General features: G+C 43.2%; 1 protein-coding gene across 14 annotated transcripts in view; it reads left to right on the top strand.

Moving 5' to 3' along the window:
- The window catches only part of tcf3b (transcription factor 3b), a 27,248-nt gene extending 15,381 nt beyond the window's left edge, over positions 1-11,867 (top strand). For 2 of the 14 annotated variants that reach the window (XM_029632482.2, XM_029632472.2), the window contains 11 exons: positions 1,471-1,585; positions 2,389-2,546; positions 2,742-2,883; positions 3,075-3,133; positions 3,235-3,313; positions 3,549-3,625; positions 3,725-3,934; positions 4,050-4,161; positions 4,336-4,477; positions 6,713-6,775; positions 7,332-7,915. In XM_029632482.2, coding sequence (XP_029488342.2) covers positions 1,471-1,585; positions 2,389-2,546; positions 2,742-2,883; positions 3,075-3,133; positions 3,235-3,313; positions 3,549-3,625; positions 3,725-3,934; positions 4,050-4,161; positions 4,336-4,477; positions 6,713-6,775; positions 7,332-7,779 — 1,605 coding nt within the window. In that variant the 3' untranslated portion in view covers positions 7,780-7,915. Of the gene's footprint in view, positions 1-1,470; positions 1,586-2,388; positions 2,547-2,741; positions 2,884-3,074; positions 3,134-3,234; positions 3,314-3,548; positions 3,626-3,724; positions 3,935-4,049; positions 4,162-4,335; positions 4,478-6,712; positions 6,776-7,331; positions 7,981-8,082 lie in introns of those variants that run through there. The other 12 variants (XM_065009003.1, XM_029632484.2, XM_029632483.2 and 9 more) reach the window with 12 other exon arrangements.
- The last annotated feature ends 2,518 nt before the right edge of the window (positions 11,868-14,385 follow it).

Here is a 14,385-nt window from a genome sequence, read left to right as displayed (position 1 = left end):
GACCTCACACACGGTCATAACCTGAATTACATGAAACACCCATTAGTGAGGATTTTCACCAGAAATCCTCTTTCTTTCCTTCTTAAGAACAGAATTATCCACCCGCAATCATTGTTTCATTCCCCCACCTCTATCTAGAGCAGAGGATTCGCTCAACATTGTTTTCCCGTGAAAGACAAAGCCTAATGTTAAATGAAGTCATCTCTGGCTTGTTCTCTCGTATTAGCTGTGATGGTAGTAAATCCCCTATTACCTCACACTCCCCTCGTCATATCATGCTTTAAGTCATTCAGATTTCCTTATTCTGTCCCCCCAGCCTTATCTCTCTGCCTATTTCATAAATCATCAGCGCCTTAATACCCTCCCTCGCCCCCTTTCCCTCCCAACCTCTCTCTCTCTATCTCTCTCTCCACCTCTCTCCCCATGCCTCCCTCTCTCGCTGACTGGCTCCCAGCCCCCACCTCTCTCAGCCCTCTCCTCGGCTCTCCTCAGCCCAGCTGCCTGTGGAGTTGGACCGGGTCCAGGAACAGGCAGATGGCTCTGTAATTAGAAGTGCATCTCTCCATTCCCTTTCCACTTCTCCCTGTTAAATCAAATTACAGGGGGAAAAAAAACTGTTTTCTGGATTAGCATTCTTTGCAGCATATCCTCTCCCCCCCTCTTCTCTCTCTCTCTCTCTCTCTCTCTCTCTTTCATCCCTCTTTCTCCTCATACATGCCAGAAAGCGTGAGTGATGGGTTATGGTGTCAGAACGCTGGGATCTTTTTGTCCGTATGAATTTTATGGGAGTGATTCGACGTTCTCGACACATGCGGCAAGAAGGCTCGGGAACGGCATGGCATTTTGAATGTGAAATTCATTGTGGTTCAGAATAACTTGAATGACCCATTGAAGCATTGCAGGGCCATTTAACAAAAATGTCTATTTGAGTATTCAAACCCATGATTGGGACACACTCGTATCACCCCCCAATTAAATGTTAAAACTGTCAATACAATACTATACTGTAGAAATCTGAGAAATGATTAAATGTGATCCCCTTGCTGATTTGAGGTCATGGGCTCGACAATGGTGTGTGTCTGTGAGCTACCAGTGAGAGGCGAGCTGCAGGCGGTAACCCTGCTATGTCACTAGACTCCTGGGAAAGCGGAAGCACTGGCTAGGCTGTGGGATTGGATCTGTCTCCGTGACCAGCATGGCCACTGTGCTGCTCTCTCACACAGCACAAGCAGGGGTAGCATGCCAGCTTCACCCTCGCCACCTCCTGGCTGCTTAGTGCAACAACGTTACACATTAAGACCATTTTATTATTGGCAGTTACAGTATGCATTTGTCGTCGTCTTGGCAATAGTGACACCTGCCAATTTAGATGTAAGGAGCAGACCACTTTATTCCAGGGCAGGCTAAATGTAGGCATATGTCGTGTGTGTTTGAAATGGCGCTTAACGCCAACTGTGTTTGACCCTTTAGGTGTATGCCTCTTCCTCTGGGGATGAATATGCACGTGACAACGGAGGATATCCTGGCACCAAACCTGGCTCTGTCTACCCAGGCTCTTTCTACATGCAAGGTAACTACTTGCAAGGTAACCATTTTAAGCACTTTCATAAACTGTCATTGGAGTGAGTACACTGTCTAACCTTTCTTTGTTATTTTAACTCTGTGTTAAAGGTGCTGTAAAACTTCAATTAAACTCGGTCTCAAATAGCCACCGGTCTCTTTTTTAATAGCCAGGCAACGACACACATTTCAGCACATAAACGCCTGTTTCAAATAAACTCTGGGTATAATCGAATAGTTTTGAGGTTACCGTGAATTACCATTCATTCTTTACAAGGTTTAATGTTTGACTTGTTACATTAAATAATTCAGTAATGACTCGAAACAAGGATTGCAATCATCCATTTTTATCGCCAGTAACAAACTGCTAGCCATTGGCTGCTAACAGCGTAGAATTGCTAGCTAACTGGCAAGCACAAAAACACTTTGGGAGTACAAGACCTGAGAGACTGGCCAATCGCCCTCTAGTGGCAAAAGTAAGAACTGACAAATGCACAGTCAAAAAGTGTTTTTTTAACATTTATTTTGTATCGAGGCAAAAGAAACGTGACAGTGTGTAGGTAACACATTAGTGCAGGAAATTAAGACATTTATTAAAATGCTGGAAGTAAACAATTAAATATGCAAATTAGCATTGTGCATTAAGGAAATAGACGCCTGTCTTAAATAGAAACCTGTCTCTCTAATAAGCACCTGTTGTGGTCAGAGATTTTAAGCAAATAAACCAAAACAGTAAATGAAAATGTGTTGAGTTAAAATGCCCTGGAGTTAGTCATGTTTCAGTGAGTAATAAGTCCATTGCCTAACCCTCGTTGTTGTTGTTGACAGAGGGCCTCCACCCCTCCTCTGACCCCTGGGCCTCCTCAGGACCTCTGGGTCAGTCTGGCTACTCTGCCATGCTGGGGAACTCCCCCCACATTGGCCAGCCAGGCTCCTTCTCTGCCATCAACCCACAGGACAGGATGGTGAGGACAGCCCCTCAATATGTAATATTTCAAATCGTTTATATTCAAATTCCTTGTTTTCCTTTTGAAGTAACTGTTGTATTGAATTAGTACATGCAACAATGTTTTTTGTAATCTTTATTTGTTTCTGTATTCTGTTTATGCCATTTCTCCTCTATGACGAATCCAACTTCCATGCAAGTGGCTCTAACCCAAGCTGTTCTGTCCTCCCTCCAGAAGCGTCAAACCCTACCTCTGTCCCCACAGAACTACCCTCTCCATGGCAGTGAGGTGAACGGCAGCCTCCCACCCGGCTTCCACTCTGGCTCTGGGAGCTACAACCACACGCCCTCCATTAACGGAGCAGACGGCATCATGGGTACAACTAACGCTCACATGACAACCAATCGCTTTTTTTTAACCAATTACCTTGTCTATATCCTGTGAAACATGTTGCGCTCGGTTTAACGGTGTATTTAAAGCGCTCTCACTAGCTTATTGGAGACCTTTTTGTAGTAGTTTCTGCCTTGTAAAATAATGTTTGATCAATAAGCCATCTTTTCTCCACAGCCAACAGAGGCGCCACTGCAGGGAGCTCAGGGGATGAGATTGGGAAGGCTCTTGCATCGGTGAGTAATCCTCCAAAACAATCCTACTGCCTTTTTGTTTTGTATAGTCTTCTTTGTGCTGTTGTTCAGTGGCTGAAGGTACTCTTTCCTGACGGTTGTAGATCTACCCTTCGGACCACAACAGTAACAACTTCTCCTCCACACCCTCCACCCCAGTGGGCTCGCCCCAGGGAATTGCAGGTATACATACTGGATTGTTATATCTGCTGCATTTGGTAGCTTGTATTAGTTAAGAGTTTTAAGGGCAGACAATTGGATGAAATAGTGATGAAAATCTGTAATGGAAATGATCCCCTATTAGCACATGGGCTTGACTGGAGCTCTGGATCGCCATCTACTGGTAGAAATCAGAGCTGTCATTTTGTCGGTCACACTTTTCCGTGTAAATGTGGCATCTTATCTATTCTCTCTGCAGGAGCTGCATCTCAATGGCCAAGACCTTCAGGGCAATCTGCCCTGTCACCCAACTACGAAGGGCAACTGCACGCCCTGGTACGCACGATTCACTCTTTACTACAAATAATAAACTATTATTTGATGTGATCGTATTATCAACGTAGTGACTGAGATTTGCCCTGTGTCTCCTTGCAGCAGAACAAAATGGAGGACCGTCTAGAAGAGGCCATCCACGTGCTGCGTAGCCACGCTGTCCAGGGCCCGCCCGGCTTGGGGGGAGGAGCCCACTCTGACATGCACAGCCTGCTGAGCGCTGTGTCGTCTGCGCACAACGGTGGCCTGGGAGGCCTCTCTCAGGCCTTCTCCAACGCTGGCCTGGCCCTCAGCAACAGACACCCTGCCATGGTGAGCACGCCCTCTGACCTCTGGTTCCAACACTAAACCCCTGTTGTCTTACATCACTGAGATTGTGATGATGCTTTTGTTGTGTTTTATCACATGCTTTGTTCCCATTCTCCAGGGAGGAAACCATCACGAGGAGCCCACAGGCCTTCCTCCCAGCAGTACCCTGCTGCACGGTCACCACGCCTCCGGACCCCCTCAGTCCACTGGACAATCCGACGGCTTCACCAGTGAGTCACACGCGCCTCTCACACACTCTCATTCGCTACTCTCATCCTCGCTGTGAGCTGTACTCCTTTTCCCTGATGTAACGTGTCCACCATGGCAAACAGAGAAGATAATGGGCTACTTAATTGTTCTTTAAATCGGAAATACTGACGGTGAGGTTCCGTTCTGCTCCACAGGTCTGCCAGGAAGCGTGGCCCGCTCCACACACTCGTCCAGTGGCTCGGACATCAAGAGAGAGGACAAGGAGGACGAAGAGAACTCCTCCATCGCTGACAAGTCTGAGGACGAGAAGAAGGAAACCAAACGCATCAGAGCAAGGTAGGTGATCACCCTGACTATTGATAGTGGTAACTGTGATGCATACATTCTGTCTGTGTGTAGGGATGGGTACGGTTATTCCAATATCCAAACGTTGGTATTCAATTGACTTTTTTGAGAAAACAAATAATATAGGCCTATTGTAATGAAAATGTTTTGTCAAATGGTCTATGTGACATTGCTACATACAAGAATAGACCATGCCATTAGAAATGTGAATAAAGCAACAGTTTTTATAAGTGCGCCCCTTTAAAAAGATGTACCGGCAGCCTACACTTTTCACGCATGTAACTTATTGTCGGCCATTCAAAGCAGCACTACTGTCAGAGGCTCCACGTGTAGCAAGTGAAGTGGGAGATTTCTCATCCATACAAAATGGAATAACAGTTACAGGATTTAAGTTGGCTAAATGAGAAGGAATAGGCTACAATGATCAACCAATGGGTAGGCTGTTTAATATGAATGGAGTTGTTGCGGGGAGCGCAGCGAAAGAGCCAGCTAGCAAGGCTAAATGAGGCTAACTAACTTGGTGGCTAGTGTAGCTAGCTTGTTTACATGGATTTGATGCAGTAAAGACAGACACTACCAGATGAGATGATAGACCCATTTGTTGCTGCGGTAGATTATCTGTCTTGCGCAAGTTGGTTTGGCTACTTTCTCTCCCTCTGTATCAGACACACCGGTCCCTGCTACTTTCTCTCCCTCTGTATCAGACACACCGGTCCCTGCTCCTTTCTCTCCCTCTGTATCAGACACACCGGTCCCTGCTACTTTCTCTCCCTCTGTATCAGACACACCGGTCCCTGCTACTTTCTCTCCCTCTGTATCAGACACACCGGTCCCTGCTACTTTCTCTCCCTCTGTATCAGACACACCGGTCCCTGCTACTTTCTCTCCCTCTGTATCAGACACACCGGTCCCTGCTCCTTTCTCTCCCTCTGTATCAGACACACCGGTCCCTGCTCCTTTCTCTCCCTCTGTATCAGACACACCGGTCCCTGCTCCTTTCTCTCCCTCTGTATCAGACACACCGGTCCCTGCTCCTTTCTCTCCCTCTGTATCAGACACACCGGTCCCTGCTCCTTTCTCTCCCTCTGTATCAGACACACCGGTCCCTGCTACTTTCTCTCCCTCTGTATCAGACACACCGGTCCCTGCTCCTTTCTCTCCCTCTGTATCAGACACACCGGTCCCTGCTACTTTCTCTCCCTCTGTATCAGACACACCGGTCCCTGCTACTTTCTCTCCCTCTGTATCAGACACACCGGTCCCTGCTACTTTCTCTCCCTCTGTATCAGACACACCGGTCCATGCTACTTTCTCTCCCTCTGTATCAGACACACCGGTCCCTGCTACTTTCTCTCCCTCTGTATCAGACACACCGGTCCCTGCTCCTTTCTCTCCCTCTGTATCAGACACACCGGTCCCTGCTACTTTCTCTCCCTCTGTATCAGACACACCGGTCCCTGCTACTTTCTCTCCCTCTGTATCAGACACACCGGTCCCTGCTCCTTTCTCTCCCTCTGTATCAGACACACCGGTCCCTGCTCCTTTCTCTCCCTCTGTATCAGACACACCGGTCCCTGCTACTTTCTCTCCCTCTGTATCAGACACACCGGTCCCTGCTCCTTTCTCTCCCTCTGTATCAGACACACCGGTCCCTGCTCCTTTCTCTCCCTCTGTATCAGACACACCGGTCCCTGCTCCTTTCTCTCCCTCTGTATCAGACACACCGGTCCCTGCTCCTTTCTCTCCCTCTGTATCAGACACACCGGTCCCTGCTCCTTTCTCTCCCTCTGTATCAGACACACCGGTCCCTGCTCCTCTCGTGCCGCTCCCCGTCTGTGCTGAAACAACAAGCCGAGTGCACAGCACAATCACCTCCCCATTTGCAGTTGACGTTTGTTCTTTAAAACACATGTATTTCAACTATCTGGATATCCACTTTAAAAATATATATATTTAAATAGTGAAAGGCAAGTCAGAGGTAACGCAGTGTTATTATGGCCACATTTCTTTGTGCTGTTGATTATTTTATCCCACATAGGTGGAAATTTTGTTAAATTCTGTTACGCAAACAAATACACAAGGATAAACCCATGACATCCCCCCCCCCCCCCCCCCCCCCATTTTATATGCTCAATTACCACTGTTAGTTAGCTGTGTTCGTTGAGTTGGTCACTCCATTTCCAGCTAGTTGTGTAATGCCCTCCCCTCATGTCCCATTGTTTTCAGAAAGGAGGCGCTGACCCTCCAGATCCTCTCTGGCCTCTCAGGCCTGTCAGACCCGGGAGATGAGTAAGTCTCGCCATCCATAGACTGTAATGCTTGGGGAGCCAAGATTGTATAGCGATGTCCACTGTTCTGCAAAGGTCCCCGCATACATTTTAAGTTGGTTTGATGGTATAGACATAGTAGTTGACAAAGTGACATTGAATAGCATAATGGTAAAAGTTAACATTTCCAATCTATGTGGGATAAAAGTCATTATTGTTTAGTCTATTTACCAAATGGAATAGTCCTTATTATTCATTACACTGACATTGTTAACTTATTTTCCTCGTCTTGAGGGAATTAATGTTTTCTATTCGGATCAATTGTATGTCTATTAACCTGTTTAATAATATGTCTGGAGCTTCCTTTTTAAAACCATTTACTTTCAGAACTACATAACTTCCTGGTGCTACCCAGGATTCTTTTAGAATGACAGCTAAATGCTTAGGCATCTATGCTTTGCATGTTTTGCTGAGGTGCAGCTGGCACATGCGGCCCAACTCTTTGAAAGTCTAGTTGCTTGGTTTGTGAGTGTCGCCCTCCCGTGGCTTCATTCCTCTCCGTGTCTTCCGCCTTCTAGTCCAGAGGATGAGGATGACGAGGACCTTCCTCCTGAGGTAAAGGTAGAGCGTGAGAAAGAGCGGCGAGTGGCCAACAACGCCCGCGAGCGGCTGCGAGTGCGAGACATCAACGAGGCTTTCAAGGAGCTGGGCCGCATGTGCCAGCTGCACCTCAGCAACGACAAACCTCAGACCAAGCTGCTCATCCTGCATCAAGCCGTCAACGTCATTCTCAACCTGGAGCAGCAAGTCCGAGGTAACGCAGTGCTACTGCGACCATATTTCTTTGCATTTGTTTTACGCGTTGACCTCGGTATTACTTTGTCCCCTGTGTGTATTCTTTCCTCAGGGACCGAAGGACCGAACAGAATATTTCATCCAGCTGTTTTTCAGACCAGAAAATCAGTTTTATGTATATATTTTTTTAAAGGATTAAATAGGTTTGGAGCACAATGGAAAGTTGGATAACTAACTTGAATGCAATGTAAACTCATATTCTCTCCTTTCACCTGGTCAGAACGTAACCTGAACCCTAAAGCAGCGTGTCTGAAGCGACGGGAGGAGGAGAAGGTGTCTGGGGTGGTGGGTGACTCCCCCATGCAGCTCTCGGGAGGCCACCCCGGCATGGGGGGAGACGGCCATAACCCAGTCAGTCATATGTAACACCAGGTAGGTACCTCTTCATCCGTCAATAATTGTAGTACTTTTGAGTTGATCACTTCATCAAAATTCCAGTTTGGAATACTACCACTGTTGTATTTTCCTTTGCAGATCTAATGGAATTCCCTTGGCTCTCGGAAGATGTGGCCTTAATCTCTTCTTCCACCCATTCTTCTCAGTGTGTGTGTGTGTGTGTGTGTGTGTGTATACTGATGTTTTTGTGTATTGTCAAATTCAGTTTCAAGACGCACATTCACATACCCTTATCCACACATGCATACTGCCAAAACTGACACAGCCAATTTGCCGCACTCATGACCATGACTACCAGCGCAAATGTGAACTTTATTTTATTTAATTTGTTTTATACATACATTTTTTGCTTCTATAACATGATGGAACACCAGAGTAATAGTGTCCTGCCACTAATGGGACTCAACACACTGCCGAGAGGTGCTCTGTGAACGATAGAAGCCTAACAAATGACAAATTTAATCAAGGATTTGTGCCTAATTGTTACATGTTTTATATGAGACATTTAAGCAAACTGCTTACATTTGCGGAACATTTTGTTTAGGGGTTGTTATATGTATGAGCACATTTTTTCAGGTGTAGTTTTGTCATTCCCAACTTAATGGTACAGTCTTACATATGTTATGTAACCAAACACATGCAATAGAGAGGGGACATGACCTGCATCGGGGTAGAGTTGCAGGCCCCACCGCAGCTCTGTGGGCCCGGCATGAGATGAGGGAGAAGGGAGATGAACCTCCGCTGCCCAGTTGTCATGTTCTCAGAGTTGTAGAAAAATTATTCTCCAAGGCTGTTTTTTCCATCCATAAACAAAAAAATGGTATTTCAGACTCCAGTATTGTTCCCCTCAGTGTAGGTTATTCGGGAGATGCCGGTTTAGCTGGCCAGGGGTAGAGGGGGACAAAGTGCAGTTTTACAGCACAAAAGAAGAGTAGGTTTCATCCTGCATCTCACCCATAGGCTACTATTGACTCCATCAAAAACTACAGAAAAGCTTATGGCGCTAACCAGCCACTCTGTCACATTTTCTCATGAGACTGGAGGCTTGGTTTGATGGGCAACTTATGGCCGTATTGTGTAGTGCCACCCTCTGAGTTTTTCAAATCAATTGACCCTGTACCAACACGCACCACCTAAGGACACCAAAATAAATGTGATGCTTCACCCCCTGCATTGTCATTGTTAAAAGACTAACACTAGGTGCACATTTGCAGATGCAGGATCAACCATTGATGCCCATAATTAAATACAATCTTAATACTTGTTATAAGTTAAGTTATCTATTCTTAAAATTGAAGCTTTGAGCATTCCCAATGAACTATCAAGTCCTCACCCTTCTCCTGTGAAGTCCTGACTATATTATTAAAGTGGCTACTTAATGAGGCAAAATCTCTTTTGTAAATCCACCTCATTCATTCAAAAATCCAAGGATATTATTTCAAGTGGGGCAAAATGAAATATATATATATATATAAATAAATATATATTTTTTGTTAGTCTATACATTGTAGATTTTTTAAATAAATGACAATGTTCGTTTGAAGTTTAGAGTGTATCGTAGTTGAGTAGAATGAAGAGATGATATTAAATGTATTTTCAAAATGAACTCCAATTGCACTGTCAACTTGCCATTGGAGAGGAAAGTTGAATAAAAACACAGGCTCAGAATATAAACAAAGACAGATGGGGTCAGTTGTAGGCTTAATTATCATTGTGTATTTAGGGACTATTAAGCTGTCAGTCTTTGGTGCATACCTTTTTGATGCGATTGCTACATTTGATAAGGGTACAGTGGCCTAAGATATTGTTCCTGTGTTAAAAAAACAAAAAACATTTAAGGAAGTGTGTTTTGTCTGTTACCCAGATGAATGATTTATTTTCAAATGGGAATGTGTGGATGCCTCTTGACTGTCCTATTGAAGTGTTCTTACTGAATGGTAGTGTCACTTTACAAGTAAACATCTACGGAGACGGGCTCTGGCTCGAACAGTAATTATGCAACTGGTTTTGAATGTACCATTCAAATGTGGATTGCCTTCATTTTCAAGTATGTATCCAGGTTTTGTCAGTCGGTTCAATGTTATTTTTTATCTTCATTTCAAACGTTCCATTCTACTCTGCACTCATTCATGTGGTCATCAATGTGCAGCTATGCTACATGTTATTTTGGAGGCAGGAGTTTGTGTGTAAGATACAGGATGGTTTGAAAATACAACAGTGTTAATTCCTGTGATAAGTTATTATCATGGCCTCAGACATGGTATAGCAGCACCATCTAACCACAGGGGCAGAAATGTGCATTGTTACCTGTTGGTCATAGTATTGAGAAGGATTTAAGTTTACTTTGTAGAAAAATAGGGGAAAAGAAAAATACAGTTTTGAATCAATAGTGTGGCCTTTTCATTCTCAAGACTAAAGATGTCATTATTGGGGAGTGATGCCTTATCAGTGCCTGAACTTGTATTTTCATAACTATAAAGACAGTTTTCTCTTTTTAACCATAACATTTCATGTATTGCCAGGAGTAGAGGTACATAGGATGGACCCCCCCCCCCTTCAATTTTCAGGAAGAAGTTGAGAATGGGAGAAAAAAAAACATGGGCTTTTTTTCAATGTATCTGGTAAAATAAACATGAACGTTATGTATATCGCTTAGTTACTTTTTATATTTTTTTACTGATTTGACCATTTGTCCAAACTACTGTTAAGTTGTGGCCGTGGGGTCAGGTTCCTGGTTTTGTTTGTTTCTGTTTGCCCCCCCCCATATTGAAAAACCACTCAACACTACTGGGTTCTAAGATGCTGGTTTCTGCCCTTGTGATTTGCTTTTCGAAGCACCTCAATGTCAATATATGGCTTCAGCTTTGAAGTGGGGGGGCTGTGTTATTTTGGGCCATGATAACTGGAGCTTCTTGTCATATTACAACTTACAAAATTTGTCTGTAAAAAAAAAAAGAGCGCGCAGCAGTGATGCTATATTTGTCATTTATGACCATTTCCTTTGCGTTGAGACTTCTCTTTTCTTATTTCTGATTGCCAGCTCATTATTGACTTTGACAGTGACTTCTTGTAAGAGGTATTTATGTACCTCTTCAAAGAGTTGATTTGAAGACTTGTTTCTCTACTATTACAAGGTTAAATGTGTACTAAATATACAAGATTTGTTCTGAGGGGGAAAAAATGGACTGAGCTGATTTGTCATTGCTTATTCTGTGAACATCCCAAAATGACAATTCACAACCTGTATTCTGAGTTGTTGGATAGGGGGGAAAGATGGAGGGTCTATTTTCTGTGTCTCTTGACCTGAATATTGACACTGGCCCTGTTTTGAATACTTATAAGTGCATCCACCCCTCCTTGCTCAATGATATGACTGGATAGTGTGAAGTGTATTGTCAACCTGTTAAAATGTGCTATATGAATAACTTTTTTGATTTCATTGGTATATGACAGCAAACCTTTCTTTTCCTAACCACTTCTTTCAGATCAAATCAAATGTATTTATAAAGCCCTTTTTTTTAATTTTACATCCGATCATAGATCAATTCAAGGAGGAGGGAAATACTTTTTTTAATGTATTCAAATGGGGCTACTCACACACTGCTACAGAGCCTGGCATCTTACACTTGCAGTGAGGACACAATCAAGATTGAGCAGTGTCTTCAGAGTGCCTCCAGTCCCAGTCTCCTTTATTATTTTTTATATATATAAAGTAGTTATTGAGAACTGTCCTGTATATAACAGTAATGTAGCAATAAATGTGCCATTTTTAATAACAGAATTATACCTTTTTCAATGTCTGGCTTTTGAATCTTGTATACATAAAAAAAAGAAAATAAAGGAAAACATTGTAATAAAGGGTTGATTATAGCTTGGAAAATGAATGGTTTCTATCAATCTCCCATTGGTGCAGAAAGGTCTGAGAATGTATAGCCCACAATCCCTTACTAATGTTTTCCAAATGGTTGAATTTGGATCTTTTGAGCTCTGAAAGTGAACCTTTTTGATAATGATTTGGTTTACTTACTATTGGAAAGGTAGCTAAATGATGCCATCATAATAAAAATAGAAACTGATGGCATTGTCAGTTTGAACCACAAATAGACAGACATAGGCCTATGATTTATAATATCTAGCATTATCTGTAAACCAATTAAGTTAATAAAATACATGTTTTGATGTTTAAAGAATCGGGAGGAAACTAAATTGTGGCATAACTAGCTGATGATAAAGGATTGCAAGGTAAACTCAGGCAGGTTTAGCTCTCAAACCTCCTTGTAAGCTTGTAAATAAGATGGCCTCGATGCATAGACCGACAATATTCTGCATCCTTTTCTGCTATGAGAACATTATTTTATCCTATTTGAAATAGTGATTTTCAGTTTAACAGCTTTTTAACAAACCGGCATTACAACGGACAGTCCTGATGTGGTCCTGGGACTTTCTGGGGGGGGGGGGGTCCACTAGTTACTACAGCCACAAAGTCAAATTGGCGTTATCGTAAAAATTAATGATAACAAACGTTTGCTTTTTGATCTTAACTTAATGTTATTATCAGGTTTAGGTTTAAAATCATATTAAAAAAAATATATATACATTTTAGCAATGGTCGGGGTTTATAACTTGTGTGGCTGTGGTAACTAGTGACGACCGTGTTTGAGGGGGAAGGTCGAATCTTCTTATAGCTCAATCAGTTCAGAATGGTGCAGGTGCTAAATAAGTTGATTGGGGCTAAGTACATTGCCATCGCCAGGACGTGGTAAGTTGAAGTCTGTTTATAATTTTGTGAAAACGTATTTAGACTTTTATAAATTAATGCTGACAGGTCCAACGTGTTCTTCCACGACCCATCACTCAGTTAGCTCGCTAAGAGGGCAGTGAGCTAGCAAGCTAACGTTAGCTACTGTTCTTTGCCTATCTGTGGTGCAAAATAGCTAGCTAGTTAAATTTTGCAAAAAATATCAGGCCTTTGTGTTAATTATGGCCTTATATTTACCAAATCCACCTTGTTGGAGTGTGTTTGCTTTACCCTTCATCCAAGTCTTTGGTTTGTGTTAGTGTTGCCAGTTGTTTACAACTTGAGCCATGAGTCCGTCTTATCTAGCTGGCTTACCCTTAGGGCCCAATCTCCACTTCCTTCACGGTGGAGTTTAGTTAGCTAGCTTACCCTTGGCCTTGATGTGTAACCGTGAGAGACTGACCCCTTTTTTTCGATTTGATAGGAATTTAGATACATTGTTGTATTGATATGCCAACCAAAATAGCCTACACCACCTCAAGTGATCTCTAGGTTGAGTGGTCAAGGGGTTAAATATTGGGGGGTGGGAGGGACTGAATTGGCAGCTGCAGTGCAAACTCCTGTAGTAGATACTGGACTTCAAATATCTACCCCCCCATGTTATTATTTGTCCAGGGTTCCCACAATGGCTGGTTGGGGGTCGGTGGGCGGAGTTGCCCTTGTCTACTTTACAGACTGGAGGTTGATCCTGGACTGGGTGCCCTATATCAACGGCAAGTTCAAGGACGACTAGAGTCACCTCTATGGCTCAGATTGGTAAGTGAACATGAAGTGAGAAAATAATTCTGGGGTGTGTTTAATGTAGTGCACTTTTTTTTTATGGATGTGTTTATTTAAACAATGGACAAATCAGTTTAAAGCAACTTAATTTTAACAGGAATACAATCTCTTTTCAAAGCCTGTAGTTATAACACTTAGGTTGGCGTCAAATTTCTTGTTAATAAACTATAGTTTTGGAAAGTCGGTTAGGACATCTACTTTGTGCATGACACAATTCATTTTTCAAACAATTGTTTACAGACAGATTATTTCACTTATAATTCACCGTATCACAATTCCCGTGGGTCAGAAGTTTACATACACTAAGTTGACTGTGCCTTTAAACAGCTTGGAAAATTCCAGGAAATTATGTCAGGGCTTTAGAAGCTTCTGATAGGCTAATTGACATAATTTGAGTCAATTGGAGGTGTACTTGTGGATGTATTTCAAGGCCTACCTTCAAACTCAGTGCCTCTTTGCTTGACATCATGGGAAAATCAAAAGAAATCAACCAAGACCCCAGAAGAAATGTGTAGACCTCCACAAGACTGGTTTATCCTTGGGGGCAATTTCCATACGTCTGAAGGTACCACGTTCATCTGTATAAACAATAGTACGCAAGTATAAACACCATGGGACCACGCAACCATCATACTGCTCAGGAAGGAGACGCATTCTGTCTCCTAGAGATGAACGTACCTTGGTGCGAAAAGTGCAAATCAATCCCAGAACAACAGCAAAGGACCTTGTGAAGATGCTGGAGGAAACGGGTACAAAAGTATCTATATCCACAGTAAAACGAGTCCTAAATCGACATAAGCTGA

This window comes from Oncorhynchus nerka, linkage group LG24 (assembly GCF_034236695.1).
Source record: "Oncorhynchus nerka isolate Pitt River linkage group LG24, Oner_Uvic_2.0, whole genome shotgun sequence".
In the NCBI taxonomy this organism is placed as follows: Eukaryota; Metazoa; Chordata; class Actinopteri; order Salmoniformes; family Salmonidae; genus Oncorhynchus; species Oncorhynchus nerka.
This window is presented reverse-complemented; position numbering and strand designations above follow the sequence as displayed.